General features: G+C 45.1%; 1 protein-coding gene across 3 annotated transcripts in view; it reads right to left on the reverse strand.

Moving 5' to 3' along the window:
• Positions 1-24,212, reverse strand: part of LOC138292044 (dehydrogenase/reductase SDR family member 4-like) — a 628,908-nt gene that overhangs the window by 11,919 nt on the left and 592,777 nt on the right. The window contains exon 10 of one of the 3 annotated variants that reach the window (XM_069230382.1): positions 19,806-19,865. The exons of the other annotated variants lie outside the window; for them this stretch is intronic. Coding sequence (XP_069086483.1) covers positions 19,823-19,865 — 43 coding nt within the window. The 3' untranslated portion in view covers positions 19,806-19,822. The remainder of the gene's footprint in view (positions 1-19,805; positions 19,866-24,212) is intronic. 3 annotated transcript variants of the gene reach the window in all.

Below are 24,212 nucleotides of genomic sequence, written 5' to 3' on the forward strand. Positions count from 1 at the left end.
AGTAACAATGAAAAGGTAGATCTGTTTCCACAATTTTCTTGAGAATAAGAGTGGTCATGTTCGAGGTTGCCATCTGGTACCCTGGTAAGGTTAGGAGTTCAGGTGAATCGTATGAGCTAGCTAGGAATTGTGTCAACATGTATTCATGGTATTTGTGGGCTAAAGTTCATATTTATGGGCTTTGTGGCACAGGGCAGTGCAGCACGTCACCTTGCTGTGCTGCCCTACATCACAGGGAAAGGGTAGGAATGCGTGGTATTTAAAAGAATACCACACATTCCTGTCCTTTCTCCTGTGCTGGCACCCTTTAGGCAGCCTAGTGCCAATGCAGGCACCCTTGCATCATGGTGCAAGGATGTTTGTGTTGCATGCAAGATTGTTTGTGTGCAGGAAGGGGCACTTTCCTGCACAAAAACTATCCTAAGAGGCTTTTCCTCTTTCTATGTGTGCTGCACACATCGAAAGAAGAAACATCTGTGAGGATAGGGATTAATCCTCCTCCGCTTAATAGGAAACCCCTATTTATGTCTGTGGGTTGTTCAAGCTTGAACCTTTAAAAGAGTTCCCGCAGTATTTTCCTTTCTTTGAATTCCTTTCTTTAAAAATGGTGGGTGGTAGCAGTAAATATTCCTGTTAATTGTGGAAATGATGTGGCACAAGGGCTCCCTATTGAGGGTGGAGATGTTACCTTCATGGTTGAGGCACACAAGGCATATAGATGCAAAGTTTTCTATTTTTTGGGTCAATTTTCCTGCAGCAGATGCCACTATATGGACATTTCATACATACACTGAGGCCACAGTACCTAATCAATACATGCCTTAACAACTAGAAATTGCACTAACTTTTCAAGACTACCAAAGTTGGTTCCAAGGTACCCTCCCACATTCAATTCAACATGGAAGACTTGGTCCCCTCAGCAATGGTGGGGTAAACTGGCCAGGCTTAGCTGGCTATACATCTTATCCTAATTTGAGAGGATTAAATAATCATCAACTAATTACACTATATAAGCACTTTGTTAAACTATATCGTCAACTAATCCAGTACATTGTGCACACACTGACCATCTTCCCAGGATGGGCTGTTCAATCTGGGTAGCCACATTTAGCTGTGCCTGCAAATAGTCCTGTTACTATTAACACAATTATGGGTAAGGTTCCCACCAAACAGGAGGAAACTCAGTTTTGGATTGCACAAAAAACAAACTAACTTGAAGCAGTGTTTCCTCATATGTGACCCCAAGACAAACATAGAATTCTCACAATGTGTTTACCACTTGGTATGGTTCTCACTCCCGAAGACTGCCTCACTTGGGATACAGTCTTTGCTGTCATACATACCTTAATACATGCAACACCATCCATTGCTGTTTTGCCTGAAGTGCTAAAGCAGATTCAAAATCAATTCAGGGCTCCCTCTGCCATGGTTTGGGGATAAAATTATTGGAAACTTTGCCACAGTCTCCTCAATTACTTTAAGTAATATCAAAGGGGAGGCAGCAGGGCTGACAGTACGCCAACGCCTCACGCTTTGTGGACAAGGAGCTCAAACTGCCAAAAATTATTGCTGAAATTTATACATGTATAGGTCGGGATTATTTGGGAGCCAGGCATAATAAACCACAGCTTAAAGGCTGATCTAAATCAGATAATACCAAACAGACACCTAAAACTTCTAAAACATGCTGGGACAAAACAAAAAATAAAGAGAAAATGAAAACACGGGGTGGATCTCTGCAACAATACCCAGTTAAACATGAAGCTAATAGCTTGGTGAGAGAGATTCTGTCACAATTAGAGCACCACAGCATGATTGAGGCCTGTGTATCTCCCATTAATAATGTGCTTTTCAACAATAGTGTCCATAAAATAACTGAAATAACATTGGACATTTCCAATGTGTTTTCCTGCCAAACATCGAGCCTGAAAGCAGAGACTTAACGGTGTTTAGCACATTAGGGGTCCAGAGAAAATTCTGCCATCTTCCTCAGGGGTATAAGACCAGTCCAGCTCTGTTTGCTGCCTGAGTAATGTCAATTCTACAAGCAATTGACTCAGAGCATTATCCTACATTGATGATATACACATCACAGATGATGACTTGAACACCCACTTATCCAGAGTAGATGGTATAATTTTGTGATTTGATGAACAAGGGTAAATTTTGATTTTTAAAAAGAAAAAATAGCTTTTCTCAGAGTCCTATTTTTGGGATACAAGTCTTCAAACAAAAGCAAAAGTCTTGCACCACATTTCTCAGTGAAATGTGCTCTTTTGCAACTACCAAACGCCATATAAAAACTACAATCTTGTTTGGGCTTTCTGAACTTTGCTAGAACATACTTACCAGATTGTAGCAAGGTCACAGTTTTCTGTGATATGACTGGGGGTCTTACCATGTAATACAAACACATTACACAGAAGTGGACCTCGGGTTCACACCAGTAAACCTTAGCTCAGTCCTGGTAGAGTGGCAAAGAGCAGTCAGGCTACTTAGAGGAACATCTGTAAAGAATTTCATTACACCAACATGGACGATAAGTAAACGACATGACTCGAAAGAAACTCAACACTAATTTAGAAAAATAAAACAGCTTTTTATCTTAATTTAGACACCAAAATGAACTTTGTATATTACATGAAACCAGAGTTGTGGATTTCTAAAGCATTTAAAAATAGATGCACTTTTAGTTGTCAAACGAATACCATGGAAGTCAATGGGGGGAAACACAGTTTGCAATCGGTCACTTGTGACGTAAATTCTGTGAAACCCATCTAGAGTTAAGGTTTGAAGAGTCCATAGACCAGGTTTCTATAGACAGAACCATTTAACCTTGCCCACGGAGTCCGGGTGCAGAGGTAGCCTTGCTGTCCACAGAAAAAAACGGGAACAGAGATCAATCGGGTGTCAATCAAAGATGCAGCACCTTCAAAACCACACTTGAAGGTGGAGTTACATGCTTCCCTATGAGAGTAGAGACCTTTGGGGTTCCAAGACCTGTATTTTACAGCTGGCACTCTGCCACCGTGTCCAATTACTCCAGGTGCAGAGGTGGCCTCCAACTCTCAAACATGGGAGGGTTGCGCCAAAGATGCTTTGCTACTTAGTCAAAGTCACCTTCTTCAGGATGCAGGATCTCAGCAGTGGGGTCTTTGCCGACATCAGTCACTAATTGTTGGAGTTGTTCTGGAGTTGGTGACATCTGGGACTGGTCGGTTACCAGGCTGGTGACCAACAAGCCTATGCAGTGGCAAAATTAACCCACGGGTACTTCGTTGGCTGGAGGCCAACAGTAGCAGCTCGAAACTTGGTGTGAGCCTCATTACAACTACAGGTCACCTATTTTCTTTGGGCTCACTCAAGAGAGGCTAGATGGGTTGCACTCCTTGTGACACAGCACAGCGGTTCTTCTGCAGGTTGAAGGTGAGTCTGCTTCAGTTTCTGGCATCCACTGAAGTCCCTCTTGCTGTGGGCAATGAGCCTTTGCCACAGGTACACATCGAACACACAGTTGTAGTATAAGGTCTCCTCAGGGCGCTTAAGTGTCCTCTCTTTGCACTTGGTGGAGTCCAAAGTCCTGTTGTTAGTGATGTTGTATTCTCTGTGCCTCTTCTCAGATTCAAAGTCAGAACTGAGGTTCTGATGCCAGGGGAGCCCCTTAAATACTAGCTTAGTGGGCCTTAAGGGGGTAGGGGGCAGTGGCAAATGGGCTACTGGTCCCTGCAGATAAACCTCACCAGAGGTGATGACATCTTATGGAAGTATGTTACTTTTCTATCCAGAACCCACTAATTCAGGGTTTGCCAAGATGGCTGTACAGACCTCCTATCCCACTCTTACGGTGTGGCTAGCCTCTTGGAGGTGTACACGTCCCACATAACTAAATTTCCCGCCTGTCAGCCTGGTCATAGCGGGAAGGGCTTTGTCCTCGAATGGGGAACAAGAGATAACATATCAAGGGCAGCAAAAGCCTTTGGGGCTCACTGCCTTGATTACTGTAAGCACTAGCCATCCTGGGAGGGTGGAGTTGTGACTTCCTCCCTGCCCAAGTCCTTTGTCTCTGTCCTGGGGGAAGTGTTAGCACAACCAGCAGGAGGGCAGACTCTTGTCTTAACTGTAAATGTCTCAGGGGAGCCCACCAAGGCAAGAGAAAGCTGGCAACTTGGTGGTCATTCTCTAAGGCCGCCCCCAGGGTACATGCTAGTGCACAGTGTTTGACACTAAACACAGGGGACACCGTTTGGGGCATCATGGAGCTGGACATCTGGGGTTTGCCCAGGTGCCAGCCCATGTTATCCGATGGACTACCGGTTACTTGTAGTTGCATTGTTTTAAATGCTATCACAGGGTCATAGAGGCTTGTGAATATATGTCCTCACTCATAACACAGTGCACCCTGCCTCCTAGGCTATTTTAAGCCTCCCTTAGGGGTGGCTGATATGTACTGTGGGCAGGGAAGGGGCTCAGCCTGCACTTGATGTGGGCAGAGTCAAACTCGAGCAGACAAGCTGCTCGTGCAGGCTGACTTGGCAGCTCTGCAGGCTTTGCTTTTACTCGGGCCAAGTAGGGTTAAACAATCAGTGCTGCAGCCCTGGTGACCCATTTACCTTCCCTGCCCTGGGTACCACAGGAACAATTTGCTAGGGCCTTACAGGGATTGTAAAGTCCCTGCCAGTTGGGTTTACAAAAACACAGTACAATTTAAGGGAAAGAGCATTGACACTGAGTTCTGATTAGCAGGCCTCAGTGCACTTTCAGATAAAAAACGACAGCATCAAGCAGCAAAAAGTGGGTAGTGACCATCTGAAAAGGGGACTTTACAACACAGACCATTGTACAAATTAATTCATCCTGATTTCTCCAGTACACATTGGATGTCAGAACACACAGAGATTCTCAGAACACTGCAAACCGACACACTTGCTTCCAAACACTTACACACTCATGTCAACACAAGTAACTTGATGATTCTCATTATTGCACGGTCAACTGGTTATACATGTCACCTTTAAGGAGGGTGATACTGTAGTAATTGGTTACAAATTCCATTTATACTCTAATGCTAAAATGTGTTTTGCATCAACAGAAAAATACTGACTGCACTGTACACAGCTGTTATAAAGGGAAGACCATTGGCTCAGGAAAAGGAATAATTATTGTAAATTCCATTCCAGCCCTAGAGGCTGTCAATAAGGCAAGAAGTCCTAATGTGAAAGTCTTACATCGATAATGGATACAATGGGCCAAATTCATAACAGCTATTAATGTTGACCATGTCTTTGACTCTACTTTGCAAACACAATAATTCCTCCAGTATGAACAAGAGTACAATGTGCCTAGTGACATTTTGCCTCTTGATCAGTATGATTACATAATGTATACTGATGGTTCATCTAAGCCTGTAGTTGGCACTAAACAATGATACTCAGCCGCATGTGCTGGAGTATGCGATGTCATGAAAGATGGAGTGTTTCAGTCACAAAAAACATTTCCATGGTCCTTGGGGGACTGTACTGCTCTGCTGGCTAAATTAATAGCTTTGGTTCTGGCACTGGAAAATACAGATCCTGAATTACACATACTCATACTGTGTAATTTGTCTTACTTTGTCCAGTCTTTTATTGAAAATGTACACTATTGGCACTTGAATGGATTCAGAGATTCTAAAGGAAACACTATCAAGCACAGATTGCTTTGGTGAAAAGTGGTGCATCCTAAAGATTGCTTGCCACAGCCTCATGTAATTCATACATGGAGTCATCTGCATGTGGAGTACACGTTTCGTTTCAGAGAATTCTCTGGGTGATGAAGCTTCTAAAGCAACAGTTAAGACTTCTGTTCTAGTTACTTGTTCACACACTAGTGGATGATGACATCATGGCTGCTGTCACTGCTTCGCATAGAGGCACTCCATTACCTAAAAAAGGTCCTTCAAAATACTCCTATCTGGAGAGTTCTCAAAATATACTGTTTTCCCACATTCTTGGGGTGGGTGATCAAGTGATACCCAACCTCGACCGCAAGATTGAATTAATAATTGCTGCACATGAGGGATTAATGTATGCCCATGCAGGTGGGACAGCTACAGTTTCCTTACTAGAAAAATGCTATTAGTGGCATGGTCTGTACAAACAGACTAAACAATATGTCTGTGGTTGTGACATTTGGCAGCAAATTAAAAGTTTCTCCACAGCTCGCCCACCTCAAACATCCCTCTTAGTTTCAAACAAGCCATTTCAATGTGTCTATTTGGATCATTGCGGACCGCTGCACTCAGATGGTGAATTTAAATGTATTCTGTTGGCCATTGATTCATGTTCTAGATTTCTATGGGTGTGGTCACAGCAACCGGCTGATGTTCAAAACGTTTATTAAAGATTTGCAAGTCTTTACAGGGACATATGCAGTAGCAGCATTCTGACAGGACCAGGGAACAACGTTTGCCTCTAAGCCAGACCGGGGTACTATGGGAACCCTGTGTGTTGTTGTGCATTACTCCTCCCCTATCATTCTAAGGGAAATTCAATAGTGGAAAGGAAGAACTGTGACTTTAAAAAATCCTTAACACCTACATTAATAGGTTCAGGACATAGTTGGCTCCATTACCTGTATGAAGTCCAACGAGCTTTAAATAATCTGCCTAGAAGATTTAAGATTTTTGGGTGGCCATGCTCCCTATGAAGTCCTGTTCGGCATCCAGATGTACATTTCAGATCTTGATAGCTCAGGCACAGTGGTGGCAGATACACCTTTTGACATCAATAAACATTTCACTGTCTTGCCGGAACTACAAGACTTCCGAGATGAGCACGCAAATGAAACTTCCAAACATTCTGCCACAAACCAAGTGAAGAAGCAACCAGCAACTTCTGGCTGGATTCCTAAAGCTGAGGATCTAGTGCCGGAGAAGATTATGGACAGAAAGAAATTTGGCCAGCCATACTGAGCATCTGTGCCAGTCCTTGGCATTCAAAGTATTAGAACTGCAATGTTGGCACAGCGTGCCAGTTGTAGAAACAAACCATTTGTTTTCATTGATCTGATCAGGCTACACCATGTGACTAGTCCTACAGAGTAGGCCATGAGGGCTCCTGGGTAGTACTCTGCCTCCTTGCACTACTGCAGGAAGTCCCTCTATAAGCGTTAAGTAATACCAATATTGCTTCTCCCCAGCTTGGGACTTCAGATGCTGAACTTTCACTAGTTCCTGTTGCTACTGCTAATACAGGATGTCCATCAGATGTGAGTCTACAGTTTTCTACTGCTGCTCCTAACAATGAAGTTGTTTATTACCTACTACCTTTGGAGATGTCTGCTAGTTCTTCTTTACCAAATGAAGTCCCTGTTTTTCCCCAGGATACCTCTAGTTACTGTGTCGATATTGATGATTTTTTGTCAAATTCCTTGTGCACTTCACTACATGTTGTGCATGCATTTCTTCTTTGGCTGAAACAGGCTTATCTGGTTTTTCTATGGTGTTATATTTAGATTTCCATTACACTTCTTTTCCTATTTATTTGGGTTGGATTTGTAACAGTTTTCATCTTGCATCTGAATGAACATTACCTTCCCGAACACTCTGCTCCAGAACTGGTAGCTGAGGTGCTGAAGCTTCTTGCTACTTTACATAAATGGCAAAGAGACATGTGCATTGTGAACATTTGGCCTTTCCTGTCTCTGATGGAATTGTTTGGGATAAGGTCCGATTTTATATTTTTGGTCCTATAGAAACTTTACAAATTCCTAATGTGTTGAAGGTTATTATGAATGAAATAATTACTCCAGGTTAAATTTCTGATGAATGGGATATAGAGACCATTTGAAACATGCTTTCTGAACTAGAATCTTACACAGTATTTATTAGAAATTGGGTCTCTAGTTGCTAGAGGTATACACCTTTTCCAGGTAGGGACCACAATCCTAGTCAGGGTAAGTCACAACACAAACCAAATTATCCTGTGCTCACCCTCTGGTAGCTTGGCACAGAACAGTCAGGCTTAATTTAGAAGACAATGTGTAAAGTATTTATGCAATAAATCATATAGTAACAGAGTGAAAACACCACAAAAATACACAACACAGGTTTAGAAAAATAGATAATATTTATCTGAATAAAATACTGTTGAAACGATAATACAATGTACAGAAGCAAAGTTATGAATTTTTAAAGAGTAAATTCCACGAAAGCGTTTAGAAACACAATAGCTCCAACTGGGGCTATCAAGGCGTCATTGACGAAGTCGTTCCCAATAATCTGTCGCGTAGGCTCTCATTATCCTAATGAGGCTACTGGATTTGGGCAGCTGGATCACTTGCACTGTGGGGGACTGAGTCTGAACCCAATACAGGTGACATGTCGGCCTAATCCAGGTTTTGTTCCGACTAACTAGGAGTGCCTCATCTCCACCCAAGAGCATGGATGTTTGAGCAACCAAGCGCATGACACAAATGACTCCTCAGGGAAATCGTGGTCCCTCAGATCTCGTCTGTTTCTCTCAGTTACATTGGCCTCACATTTGCAAGGACAATCAAGGGCAGAATAGAGTTCAATAAGGTTTTATTAAAATAATAACTGCATCTTAGATAATAAAGCATGTACTGCAATAACTAGGACGATAATGCATGACAGGATTAAAATTGTGACAAGGAGAGTAAAGCATAAAAATAACACTACCACATTGACACTAGAGTTGTTAAAATAGTTCCTACCTAGGCTATGTTAGAGCATGGCATGTTAAACTCTAATTCTGCCCTTCAGGTTCCACTGGGAAGACATCCATCCCTCATACCTCAGCAAGAGGCCTGTAGTCCACATAAGCAGATGCAGTGAAGCACTCAGCAATCAGCATACAGTTGTGGCCATCTGCCTGGAATCTCCCTCTAACGTACGTGGGTCAAAGTAGTGTTTTTAAAACAAAACAGCGGATGTTCCTAGCAGGCCTAGTTCGCTAAAATAACATGAATGAAGCTATAACTAAAATGGCTATACAACAAATCCAACGCCACAGGCACCAGTCACGGAGTCATACAGACCCCCAGGTACAGTACCTTTTGAAAATGAAGAAGCAAACATGTCGCACATGGTCGGGGAAATGAAGCGTCGATGGGGCAGGTGTGGAGTCAGTCCCTTACGGTGTCCAGGGAGATGAGGCGTCAGTTTTACACTGCGAGGCTGGGGAAGACGAGGTGTTGGTTCTGTCCTGTTGCAAGGGGAGCTGGTTCAGCATCGGGCGATGCTTCGGTTCTTTGTGACACGGTGGGGTCAATGGATCCAGTTGGTCAAGATGTGATGTGTTGACTTCGCAGTGTCGTGATGACCCTGCATGACGTCAGCTGTGTCACAGCAACATTGGACTTGCATTGCAGGCCACGGTTATTGCGTGCAGCAATGTTCACGGAGCGTGAGCAGTCTGTGTCGTTGGTGCTTGCATCGCTGAAGTTCTTCCTGGCCTCACTGAAGTCAGAAAACTAGCTAAAAGCTAGCTGGTGAAGTCTTTGTTGGCCCTGAATCTTCAGAACAGGGGGCAAGCTCAATCCAAGCCCCTTTAGAGCACTTTTGGGGAAGGCAGAGTCCTTCCAGCAAGTCCAGATGAGTCCTTTGGGCAGCCAGGCAGCTCCATTGACAGAGTTCAGGTGTAGATCCAGAAGTGTCTGGTTTGGTGGGGTCACAGACCAAGTTTATATACCCACACATGCCTTGGAAGTAGGGGAAACTTCAAAGAGTGGATTTGAAGTGCACAAGTTCCTCTTTCAGCCCAGTCCAGTCTGCCAGGTTCCCTGTGGGTGTTATTAATTCTTTGTGTGAGGACAGGCCACTGTCCTCTTAAATGTAAGAGAGAGACCCTCTACTCTTCCTGCTCAGGGAGACTCATTCAATATGCAGATGAATACAGATGTGACTGAGTGTTGTGTGTTTATGCCTGTCTGGGTGGAATGCACAAGGGGAGCTGTCAACCAGCACAGACCAGACGTGGATTGGAGACAGGCTGTAAAGCACAGATGACAGTAAGTGCAGCGAAAACCCCACTTTCTAAAAGTGGCATTTCTAAATTAGTAATATTAAATATAACTTCACCACTAAGCAGGATTTTCTATTACCAAACTGGCAATACTAAATATGACAGGGCTACTCCTTCCAGATCAGGATCTACCATTCAAAAGTATATGAGGGCAGTTCCAATGCTAGTCTGTGAGAGGAGCAGGCCTCACAATAGTGGAAAATGAATTTGTGAATTTTTCACTACCAGGTCATGTGAAATGCATAAGTACATGTCCTGCCTTATACTTTACATTGCAACCTGCCCTATGCTTTACCTAGGGCCTAACTTAGGGGTGACTTATAAGTAGAAGACGTTTAAATACCAAGTCAAAGTGGCAGTGAAACTGCACACACAGACCTTGCAATGGCAGGCCTGAGACATGGTTAAGGGGCCACTTGTGTAGTCAGTCAATCAGTGCTGCTGACCCACTAGTAGCATTTAATTCACAGGCTTTGGGCACATGTGGTGCACTTTACTAGGGACTTACAGGTAAAATAATTATGCCAATGGGGTAGGAACAAATGTTACCATTTTTAGGGGAGAGAGCATAAAAAAATACATGTAAAATACATAAGTACACGTCCTGCCTTTTACTTACATAGGACCCTGCCCTATGCTTTACCTAGGACCTACCTTAGGGGTGATTTATATGTAGAAAGAGGGGAGTTTAAGGCTTAGCAAGAAGTTTAAATGGCAAGTCAAAGTGGCAGTGAAACTGCACACACAGGCCTCGCAAGGGCAGGCCTGAGACATGGTTAAGGGGGCCACTTATGTGGGTGGCACAATCAGTGCTGCAGACCCACTAGCAGCATTCAATTCACAGGATTTGGGTACATGTAGTGCACTTTACTAGGGACTTACAGGTAAACTAATTATGCCAATTGGGTAGGAGCCAATGTTACAATTTTTAGGGGAGAGAGCATATGCACTTTACCACTGAACAGCAACGGTAAAGTGCGCAGAGTCCTAAAACCAGCAAAAACTGTGTCAGAAAAGTGGAGCGAGGCAGGCAAAAAGTTGAGGGGTGACCATGCTAAATCTGTCATGTCTAACATGTGTCCCCCCAGGTGAAAGTGGGGAGAGCTACCCAACCACTTGGGATCTCTCATCAATAAGGCAGAAGAATCTGGAGAGATTATCAGCCTTGGCGGGGTCGGTCCCCGGTCGATGCTCCAACGTAAAGTCCATTCCCTATAGGGAGTTTAGGATTCTCACCCCTCACCTGAATGAGTCATCAGAGAGGTCTGTGGTCTGTCTGAACCTGGAAGTAAGTCCCAAACAGGTATGGTCTGCACTTCTTCGATACCCAAAACCACAGCAAATGCTTCACTTTCAATGGCACTTCACCTTTATTCCCATGCAAGTAACCTCCTACTAATGAAGGCTACTGGTTGGTCTAGGCCCGCCTCATTCAGCTGTGCTGAGACTTCCCTTATGCCATGCTATGAAGCATCGGTCTGTACTATGAATTCTTTAGAGTAATCTGGGGCCCTGAACATAGGTGCTATGTGCATGGCTTCCTTGAGAGAATCAAAGGCCTTCTGACAAGCCTATGTCCAGATCACCAATCTGGGCTGCTTTTTGGAATTCAACTCAGTTAAGGGGGCCAGAATGGTGCCATATTCCTTAGCAAATCTTCAGTAGTAACCAGTGAGACCTAGGAAGGCTCTCTCTTCAGTTTGAGTTTTAGGTGGTTGTCAGGTCATGATTGTTTCAAGTACACCACGGAACCCTGCCCAATCTGGCACTTTCAGTCCTGCGTGCTGTAGGGCCTAGAGCACCTCTTAAAGGTGAAGCAAGTGTTCCTCCCAGCTGGCACTCTAGACGGCAATGTTGTCTAAGTAAGCTGCACAGAATGCCTCCTTACCAGCCAGGACCCTGTTAACCAACTGTTGGAAGGTAGCAGGGGCATTCTTCAAGCCAAAGGGCATCCCCCGGAATTGGTAATGTCCCTCAGGAGTTGAGAATGCTGACCACTCTTTTGCCCCCTCAGTCAAGGTGACCTGCCAGTACCCTGATGTCAAATCAAAGGTACTGAGGAATTTAGCAGCGCCTAACCCGTCAGTCTTGGTGACTGAAATGAGACCTTGGTAGCCCACACAGAACTGAAGTTCTGGTTTGGTGCCCGGTGGGGCAGCCTTTGGTACCAGTGCCACCGTCCCAGGGACTTTTAGAGGTTTCAATCACTCCTAAAACTAGAATCTTGGCAACTTCATCCTTTATGCTGGCCTTCACCCTGTCTGACAACCTGCACATTTTGTTCTTTACAGGGGGACTGTCTCCTGTGTCAATGTCATGGACGCACAGATGTATGAGCTCAGGGGAGAGGGAAAACAGGGAGGAAAACTGTTCCAGCAACTTGTAACAGTCACCTCGCTGGTCTAGGGTCAGGGAGTCAAAGAGGTTGACACGCTCCACTGACCCATCACTTTCCTGTGCAGAGAGAAGGTCAGGGAAATGTTCACTCTCCTCCTCCACACCCTCATCTGTCACAAGATCTCTCAAAGTGAGGCTTTAGTCTGTTTACATGGGGCACTCTTTATTTCAAATGGGTCAGTCCAGTTGTCCTGGAGAGGTCTGGGCTCTACTGGTTCCATGACCCATACTTTGTCGCCAGATTTAAACTCCACTAGAGTGGCCTTCTGGTCATACAGCATTTCATTAACTCTTGTCTGGCCCCAATTTTTCTTTTGGCCTTTACCCAGAAGCGGTGCATCTGGTTGTGGAGGGCCTGCATGTAGCTTACCACATCCTGGGGAGGTTTCCTGGGAGCTTTCTCCCACCCCTCCTTGACAATGTTTAGAGGCTTCTTGACAGGGTCGTCATAGAGAGCTAGCGTCATTCCTTAGCACCATCCTTGCACCATATTTATGAAATGACGAAGAATTAAGGAATGAATTGCAGAAATAAAGGCACCAACAGCTGTGCAATGCCGTAAGGAAAAATAACGTTAATGCTGCAAAAATAGTGCTACACTGTTTTGCAGCACGTAAACATGTCGCAAAAGGGTTAGCTACATTTTTACACTGCACTAACGTCAAAATAAAACGCAAAAGCAGGAAAGAATGCAATTGCAAGAGAAGATGCAATCATCAGACCAGGAGAGACCCAAGGGAGACCCCAGACACCCAAGTACCAGCCAGGAGGGTACAGAAAAATCACAGGAGAATGCGATGAGAAAGCATAAGTGTCGCTTTAGCGAGAAGGAGCATGACATTCTAGTCAGAGAGGTGATGGAGCACCAACATCAGCTAATCATCACCTCCAAATTGCCAGTTGGTAGGAGAGTGCAATATGGCAGCAAATAGTGGACAAAATAAACAGTGTCACTGAGGTGAAGAGGACTCTCACTGAGTGCAAGAAGCACTGGCACGATTGCAAGCACAGGACCAAGGAGAAATTTTCCAGGAACCGTAATGCAGCACTGCAAACTGGAGGTGAAAGTCCTGCACCACAGGAGAACCTGGATGAGCTCGAGGAGATGGTTGCAGCGGTCATCCCTGTGGAGCTGGTCACTGGAATCGCAGGACAGTGCAGAGTACCAGGAACCACAATGGCACGGTAAATTTCAGGGGGGATATCTGGAACTCCCCCCAATGGCAGAGGGGGGATGCAGATAGGACACACTCAATGCATGCTAAAGAGCTGTATTGGGACACGTAGGCCCTGAATCAAGACGCACCCTCCTCACCCAAGCGACACATGTACTGACGCTTTGGTTGTGGTAAGCACACCAACGTATACACAACGTCAACATAGGTCACTCACTATGGCTAAACTCCACCATGTAACTAAGCACCACATTGCCGGGTAGGCACGTACAAATAGAGTGGCCGTGCCATTACAACACTCATTGTATATAGTCATAGCTCCTGTACCAACATAACATACACTTCAGAGAATAGGACGGAAGTCAATACCACCCCAGGGGTGGTATCAGGGTGGTGTCACAGGCCAAAATGCTTCCCTTCCTCAATGTCACATTGCCTTTACTCATGTGTGCTGCATCTTGCAGCACACATTGAAATGCCATCTCTGCAAAAATTGCTTGTGCATGTGCAGAGACGGACACCTCCCTGCACATGAGCAAATCATCACTTCAAGGCTGCGACCCGTCATCATGCTGCAACAATTCCTGTGTTGGTGCAGGGAGCACTAATCTGTGCAGGCGCAGGGGGACTTGCAGGGCTGTACTGTATACAGATAAATATAGCACATCACTGCGTATCGAAATTGCTGCAGTGTACTGCAACACATCTTGCAGCTGATGAGAGCCATGCCAAATGAAGAAATATCTGCCCTAAAGCTTGCAATCTGTGGAACACAACGCATGCAGACTGAACCCACAACAACTCACACACAACCACATGCGTTGTACGGGAATGGCCACAAAATAAAATGCATACAGCACATTGTGCGTGTATGTGATCATGTGTGCAGCTGAACAAGTGGCTGCAATCTCACCATTTGACAAGTTAGAGGGCTAGATCAAACAGAAAATGATGGTGCGTGCTGCTCTGCACAATTAGGCAGCATCAACACCGTCATTTTAAAAAGGCAGGGATTCACCATACACATAAGAATACACAGCACCCCTGTATACCTCCCTGCACAAGTGCAAATCAGATGTTGTGCAGCAGTACAGCCACCCTTACACCATAGTGCAAGGATGGCTGCATTAAGGGGGGGGAATGTTTATGTGCAAAAAGGATCACTCACCTGCACAACAACCTTAAAGTGTGATTTGCTCTTACTCTATGTACTGCATAATGCAGCCCACATAGTAAATGCAATAAATGCAGTACAAAAGTAAACATTACTCCTATATTTTGCCATGCTAAACCCCCTCGTGGGCTGGTGTCAGGTATTGGCCCATGGTCCTGAATACAACACTACAACACCCATTACTCACACCTTCCATGCAAAGTATTGGGTGTGAAGAGGCCATATATACAAGGTGGCATCAAGGCACAAAAAGTGGCTTCATGCCACCTAGTACATACAGGGCAGGGTATTGAACCACCTCAGCTTCACCAAAAGTTACACTCAGGTGGAATTTGGGGCACCTACTTATGCTCAAAAATACCTTGGGGCACATTCATGACCCCCAAGCGCCTCCGAAGCATCACTTTTTGTGATGCTCCGGTGGCGCAATGCCCTGTGCCGTATTTACAAGGTGGTGTTAGGCCACTTTTTGTGCCTTAAGACCACCCTGTAAATACGGCCCCTTCACACCCATCACTTTGTTTGGAAGGGCAGTGCAATGGGTGTTGCTGTGGGCGTGCCACAGCCACACTCATTGCATTTTGACGCTGCCTCAGATTAAAGAGTATCAGTAAGACTGAGGCAGTGCAAAAATCTAAGGCCATCCCACGGGCGGTGTTAGCAAGGCGCAACAAGGAGGTATACATTTAATCCCCCTCGTTTTTTCCTTTTCTATGTGGTCTGCATTCTGCAGCACACACAGAGGAGCCAAATCGGAATGAGTGATTGTGTATGTGCAGGAATGGACACCTTCCCACACATAAACAATTAAACCATTCAACTCAGACATCCTTGCATGATGGTGCAAGGATGCCTGAATTGGCGCTAGGCAGCTCTATTTAGTGCCAGTGCAGGGGACAACAATGGGGTGCACCTTATGCAAATGAATATTGTGCATCCCTGCATTGTGAAATTGATGCAGTAAGGCGCTGCCACTCTTAGCACAGCGTTGCGCTCCCTCATATTCCATTACTAGTGAGCTTGACCTATGGTGATGCTACATATAAGTATGACCACAACCTTGGGTCAGTGACATGTCACTGAGCCTCCAGTGGCAAATACATGATGGCCCATGTCAACAGCCGATGCAATCCAAGAATTGATTTTACACTATCTCATTGCAGAGGATGATGGCTTACCTCCTACCGACCTGCCTGTCCAGGATTTTCCCGATGGCACAAATGATCAGCTGCAAACTCTCAATGAACAGACTCTCCAGGATGTCCTAGGAGCACTCCATACACCACCTCCAGTTGCATAGAGGACACACAGCGTTGCGGGGTCTCCACATGAACCACCTAGCCACTAACACATGCCACCAGCCAGTACTCGCACAGCTCTGGACTCCAAGGATCCAGAGATCAGCTTTCAGAGGACAGTGGTAGGAGTCCAGTGGGAGCTGGCAAAGCAGGTTTGGGTGGGGATAGAGACCATGCTGGCAGCCTAGAGGAACTGCGGATGTGCCTCAGTCCAAATAAGGACAACTCAGCTGCCATCATAGGCACCCACTCCCTGCTACGTGGACTCCAGCAGTCTCTGGCGGACATAGCTGCTGTCATGAAGCAAAGGCTACAATAAATGCCCTCCCAAAATGCCAGCAGCATGCAGAATACCCTGGAGTCCATACAGTGAGAAGTGGTCTCCCTCAGGGAAAACATGGCTGCCTACAACAGTGATGTTGTTGCGGTCTTGAAGAATCAGCAGTTCCTCTTTGCAGCAGTGATGCCTTATGTGTTGCCACAAACGGCACCTGCCGGGACCTTTGACTCTACATCGCTATCCCCTCAAGTGTGTGTGACCCCCTCTACCTCTACAACAGCATCAGCCATGGCACAGGAGACAGCACACACATCAGAGGATGAAGATGTGGAAGGAATACCATTCACAAGGAAGAGCACCCAGTAGGACCAGTCTGTGCCACATGGACAGTTTCTCCTTAGTTCTGTGCCCTCTTCACCTAACCACAGTTGAATTATCTGCTATGTGCAGTCATTGTCTCTTCCATACCAATTGGCAACTGTATGCACTCCTCACTAATACACACTACTCCTTACCATGTCTCATGACATGTCCCTCAACCCTGGACTCTGATTGTGCTATATATTGCACATCTTTACCCATGGGGTCGGTGAAATGGATATTGTATAGAGATCACACTTAGAATTGCACCTGTAAATAAAGCACCTTGTACACATATAGCATTTCTACGTTTACTGTGATCCATCTACTCAGTGAAAAGATAGCATTGTGTCAATCCATGTCAATGTATACAGAATATCAGTACATGAGTGCATGACTGTCAGACACTAAGCCACACACTAGGATCCAAATAAGAGAAAGTTGAATGATGTTGTTGACGGCTATAACCAACTTACTGTGTATACTAAATGATTTGGAACCCATACCCTTTGAAGTAGACATATGGCATGTATGTCTCAGAACCCAATCAATTGTAGTTTACCCAGATGAGAGTACCAGTACAACTTATTGTGTGGAACAGGAAAAGCTAACCTTATCAGTGATATCCATCTGTCAGTGTTGCAGGCTACAGTTCCAAATTTGATGGTTATCAGATGTACCACACTTGCCAACAATGAAATAGCAATGACAGATGACGTTCCATATTTAACTGTCCAAGATAAAGATTACATACACATTGGGAATGGCTGAAACACAGGATGGCAAATGTATGCGCTAGTAGACAGAATGTAGTAGCCAGTCTGACAGCTCCTTGGTCATAGGGGATGCATATGGGAAACCTGGGAAATCAAGACAGTAAGCATACCCTAGGCCATTCCCCCAACTTGGCCCGTGCACTCCTGACCAGCCCCAGACACAATCAAATTACAAAACTTACTAGACTGAGATGAACAGGATTTATTTTAAAACCATGTACCAAATGAATACCTAAAACCTACCCTATTCTAAACTACCCTATGCTAACTATTCTTAATTTACAACTACACCTATCTAACCTATTCTAAACCTATCTTACACATTTAACATCACACTCTAAATATTGGCCCCTCACCCCCCTAAGAGACGAGATACAAGTAGGACAACATAAACTATGACTACACATTTACTAACCTAACCTATGGCCTAAACAAATATATATATATTTTTTTATATATACACTAATACCCCAACATGACCCGTCACCCAACCCCCCAACAATAAAAGTAGAAAAATCCATCCCCCACTATACCTAACCTAACCTATGCCTGCCCTTCACTAACCTACGACTACAAATCTAAAACCTTATGTAAGACTATTTAAAATAGTAAAAGGGAGGGGAAGGAACTGGAAGGTTGTACAATACAAACATTGTTCACTTCTTGCTTTCCTTAATCTTCTTTTTGATGTATCTCAACATCTTCCGGTCCTCTGCTGCCTCCTCCTCCAATTTTGTCAGTATGGCTAAAATCTGCCCAATGTCCTTTCTCATGTCCTGTTCAAACTGGCTTGGCACTACTGCTGCAGATGGCTGTTCTGGTGGCTGCGTGATGACTGGTGCAGCTGATGTTGACGGCCTTGGTCCAGCTGTGGCTCCCTGCACCCCTACCCTGTGCTATGTATTGCTACATGTGTTAAATGGCACACACATGGTTGCTGTATTGGGTGGCCTTAGGCCCACAGTGAGTTTGGCACTCCATTGGGTTCTGCAACAGTATCCAGAAACATTGTATATCATTTGCACATGCATGTCAGACATCATCAAAGTACCAGGGCCCATATTTATAGGAAAATGACGGAGCGTGATGCTGCGACAAAATTGGCAGCATCACGTTCCGTCATTTTCACAATGCAGGGATGCGTCGAATTGAATTGAATGCAGCGCACCCCTGTGTTGTCCCCTTGCTGGAGCTACATTTAGCTGCCACGCAGGCATCCTTGCACCATCGTGCAAGGATGTCTGCATTAAAGGGTGTGATTGTTTATGTGTGGAATGCAGCACACACAGAAATAGCAAAAAACAAGGAGGAATAAAAGTATTCCTCCTTGTTGTGCCTTGCTAACATCACTTCTAGGGTGGCGTTAGATTTTGGTGCTGCCGCAGGTTTACGAAAACTCATAAATCTGAGGCAGCGTCAAAATGCAATGGGTGTTGCTGTGGCATGCCTTCACAGCAACACCCATTGCACACCTCTTCCACACAAAGGGCTGTGTGTGAAGGGGTCGTAATTACAAGGTGGTGATAAGCCACAAAAGGTGGCTTAACACCACCATGTAAATAGGACTCAGAGCATAGCGCCACTGGAGCGTCACGAAAAACGATGCTCCCGTGGCGCTTGAGGCTCATAAATATGCCCCCAGGTACGCACACAACATTCACATCATATGCATTTGTGATATGACCTACATCACTCACAAATACCATGGTGGCAGGACCATGTTTTGAAAACTGCTTGAGATCTAGCGTGGGAAGAATCATAGACTTTTTACACAACCATCTGCAGGTTAGTTGTCTACTAATTGTGTATACTGCTGATTGTTGTGCACCACAATATGGCTCCTTGCAGTACTACAGACGCATTATATCTGAAGGGTACTAAGGCGCCTGTGGTGTATGTGTCTCCTATATAAGCCCCAGAGACCTCTGCAGATATCACTCAAATCTGTACTGTTTTTTTCAGTAAGTGTAAGCTATGAGTGGCACACTGTGCTGACAAAGGTGCTGTGACAAAGTTGTTGTAAACAGGCATGCTATGTACATAAACAGCTGCCCTGAGACCTATCATGGTAGGCACCAATGAATAACTAGCCAGCCATGACAATTCCCATTTCACACAATTCCATGCCAGCACACGTTGCCCCTTGAACTACATGCAAGCCATTCTCATTGCACAACATTCCAACATACATTGTGTCACCATCCATTCTCCAATAATATCAGATCATCGGTCAGGCAAAACCGTCTTTCATAGCATTACACACTTCAGACTGACTCACACCAAACCATGGAGTAGCACCCATGACGCACAAGATGACACTTACTAGATGCATTGAGGACTTCAAATCGCACAACCTCTCCTACGGTGTAGGGTGCAGGTCCACCTGCAAGACATGGATGGAAAACATTGCTTAGTGTAATTTATACATATCAGCTAATGGATGACACTGTTTACTGTTATCTTGCTAGGCTTAGTGAGCAAGTCATCCTAGTGGTAGAGCAGAGCAACTGACAAACATCTATGATCAGTCAACCACACATAGCCCCTCATTATAACATTGGTGGTAAAAACCGCCTACCGGCGTGGCGATGGGTGCCAAAATACCGTTGCCGTGGCTACCAGCCGTCTGCCAAATTATGACCGTAGCTGGAATTCTGCCAGAAGGATGGTGGAATTCTGGCTGCGCCCCTGGTGGCAGATGGCAGTAAGGTTGCGCTGCTGCCAGCAGCAGCGCCACGCCAGTAGTCCATATCATGACGGTCTTCTGCTGGCGGATGCTGCTGCTGACAGCACGCCCCATCCAATCTCCTGCCGGAAGACCCCCTGAAATCAGGTAAGTCGGGTGCTCCGACAGGGGAGGGGGTGGGGGGTGTTGTGTGTGGGTATGTTTGTGCGTTCGTGGATGCAAGTGTGCATGTATGGATGTGTGAGTGCATATATGTTGTGTTGTGTGAATGTGTGTGTGCATGTATGTATGTCAGTATGTGTGGATGTGTGCATGCATGGATGAATGTTGGTATGAGTGTGTATATGCGTGTGTTCGATGGTGTGTGAAGGTGCATATGTGTTGGGGGGTCTGGAGTGGGATGGGGAGGTGGGGGGACACTGGGAGAGGGGGAGGGAGCTGGTGAAGACCCCTATCAGTGACTGGGAAGGAATTCCCTGTCACTGATAGTGCCCACCACCATGGTTTTCATGGTGGTACGGTTGCTACAAAAACCATGGCGGTAGGCGGGGACATAATCCCGTGGGCGGGCTAGTGACGGCCACATGGCTGGAGACTTCAGTCTCCAGCCCGGCAGCTGTTACTGCTGTGGCGGACGGAGTGGTACATTGGCGGTTTGGCTTCAGCCTAACCGCCAATGTCGCAATATGGGGAAAAGTACTGCCAGCCTGTTGGCAGTACTTATCTCCATTTTACCGCCGTCCACCATGGTTGCAATGAGGGCCATAGTCTCAGATAATGTAGACCCACAGACCTACAAGCCATCACTGTCCCTGACACTCCTGTGGTGTTTCTTACTGCGACATTAATACATGGCTTTGTCACACAGGTGTCTGTTAGCTCTACACCCTCATGATCATATGGGACTGCTTGAAACTGTATATTGCATTTGAGGGGCATACAATGGTTGTTGCAGTGGCTGTCCCATTGTGACACCCATAGCCTTTGAGCCTGCCTTAGATGTTGTAGACATCTACCTCATTGTCACAGCAAAACGACAAACTACTGCACAGGGGTTGTGTGGGTATTCCAAGGTGTTGAGGAATGATGTGATACAACCTTCAGTGAAGTGAGTAATGTGTGTGCCATCATACATGAGCAATAATGCTATGGGAGTACACTCATGTGAAAATAGTTCTACCTACCTGCATATTGACTGATTGAAATCATGTATGTATTGCCAATAGTGTGTGGCCAGCCATTGTTGCCATTGTATACGATTAGTTTTCCAGGGAGGGATAAGAACATGGGCATAGAAAATGCCTCAACACAGAAACACTTGCTCTGTGGTCCAAGGGTGCATTTGTTGGTGCAGGTTACTCAGTGATGTGCCAATGATGGAGCAGATGCAGGGCAGCCCCATACTGTCAGTGAGAAGAGGCAGACCTTTGGATATGACTCTGCACATGTGTGTGGGAAGAGACATAGTATAAGGTGTATGTGATACACAAGGTACTAGAACAGGGAAGTGCAAGTAGTCTGGGCCCAGTGCATGGTCAGGCTCCCTTACATGGCCTTGGCCAATGACACAAAGGGTCCAATAGAACAGCAGGGGTGCATCACCAATTGCATGTATACAGTCCTTGTGGCCCTCAGTGCACCACTTACCCCCACTATGTATGCACCTAATGAGAATTAAGACAGCATGATACAGGTAGGGTCCAACTGCATCTATTTATGTGTAGGTAAATTACGTACTCAGCAGGAGTTGCAACAGATTATATTGGCTTCTGCTGAGTACATTGGGGGCCCATCTCCTACATTTTTATGCCCCCATATCACACCTGCTCTCTGAATCCGTTCGGAGTGCCTACATTGAAAAAAGGGGTTTCTCATCTTACCAAGTGGCTTATACATTTGCCACCCAAACAGATTTTGGGACCCCCTTCCATACATGATAAATGGTGCAGTCCTCATTTGGTGCTTCTCATTATCGAGGTGCCCTATGCATGCATCACAACACTTTGTAATGGTTGTGCAGGGAAAATGGAACATCTGCTCAGCATCAGCTTCATTACTGTATATCTGACTTGCAGGCCTAAGGTGGTGCTGGGACTCTATACAGGTAGCATACAACATGTTCAGATTCACAAGCAATACATGCAGCACTCAACTGAATCTGCAACTGTCAAAAGTAAGGACTTTGTATGGAAATGTGAGGCTTACCAACTGCTCCACCAATCTCTGTACCCAGATGATTCAGCAGATCCTGCTTCTTTGTAACCAGATCTGCCCAGCGATGCTTGAGTGGGTGGTCGTTCCTTCCACTGCCAAAGATCCGTGTGAGGTGGTGTAGCACCTTCCCCACCACAGCCGCCGTGCTTCTGTGGGTAGCCAAGTATAACACAGCCACTGAATTGCAGCATCATAGGGAGGTAGTGCTGAACAAGCCAGATGAACCCCCCCAGCTCATCTGCCTACATACCCGCCATCATCCCTTTCCCTGACATATTGCAAATGCAGTTCACCCAAAACATGAAAATAAAAAATACCTAACACTTAACCCAACTACCCCAACAACTATGCTACCCCAGACAAACACCCGAGTATACAGAGACAACTACAGTACACTTACACTACAAAAGACAAGTTTAAAGACAAATAAGAACACCACCTACGGGACACAGCACAATAAACACTCCAAATCCCCTACAGCACCAGCTCCACACACACTCACACAATCACAGACAAAAACTTTGAAGTGAAAGTGAAAGTGAACTCACTGTACCATGTTTGCAGGCAGGATGTTCTATTTCATCACTTCCTGGGCGTGTGCATCACAATCACAGTCATGCGTTGTTGTTTTTATTACGCATGACAGTCTTGCATCATTTTTCTCACCATTAGTGTGAAATTACCTCTGGACACGCGATGGGCGTTCAGGTGCTTGGTTCTTTTAGCTTAGGGGTATTGTATGGCATATGGATACGCATGAAAACTTTTGATTCATGACAGTCATGTGTGGATTTCTCACCCTGGTGCGTTAAGAGGCGGGTGAACGCGTAATTGCCGCTCAGGCCCAGGTGTCATTTTATTAACATTGCAATGTGGAGTTGATGCATTTGCCAAATTTTTTTTTATGCATGATGGAATTGCGTGGATTTTTGCATTGAAGACATTGAGTGCACCCTGATTCACTTAATATGTCACATGGGCTGTGCAACAATGTTGTATATGTGGTATGGCTACATGTGTGTGACTGTCCAGTAATGTAATAATGGTGACATTGGTATGTTGAACCTATAGGTTTGTTTATAAGTCTGCTGCATGCGATTACTCATACCTTGTGCATCTGTGCATGTGTAGCTACACTGTGTCCACATACATGTTTGCACATGCATGCTATGTGTGTACATATCTGATATGTACTAATTTGTAGGTGTACTACATTGTTACAAATGTGCACATAGCTACAGCACAATATTTATGGCGGTAAATGTCCAACACATGGTAAGGTATGTGACAACCATGAGAATATGTACTCAGAGTATTCAGTGGACTTGGACTACATTGACATCACGTAACATCACGTAAACCCTGGCAATTTGCATGTGCATGTGTGTTCACTCTGTGGTGTGTTGTTGGATTTACTTCATGTTGCTCTGCTATCTATGTGCCATTTGGTCCCCCATTTATCTTATTTGCAGGAGATATTATGTACACATGTGTAGGTGAAGGTTGGTATATGCAGTGTGTGTATAGACATGTGTTGTGTAATTTCTGTAACATATTACAACAGTGGTGTGTTCCTGGGATGTAAAACCTCAAATTACTATCTTCCTGCATAGACACATGTAGACATTTTACAAATGTATGTGTACTCATATCAATACCACCTATGTTTCCATATGTCGGACACATTTGAAGGTAATTTCTTACTGTCACTGATCTTGTGACACCTATGCCGTAATTTTTGTGCTAGAATGCCTTTTGTTCAGAATCTATACACATTACCATGCTTGAGCCATTATAGTGATACACGTGTGCTGAGATATGTGGTATATG

Source organism: Pleurodeles waltl, chromosome 4_2 (genome assembly GCF_031143425.1).
Source record: "Pleurodeles waltl isolate 20211129_DDA chromosome 4_2, aPleWal1.hap1.20221129, whole genome shotgun sequence".
In the NCBI taxonomy this organism is placed as follows: Eukaryota; Metazoa; Chordata; class Amphibia; order Caudata; family Salamandridae; genus Pleurodeles; species Pleurodeles waltl.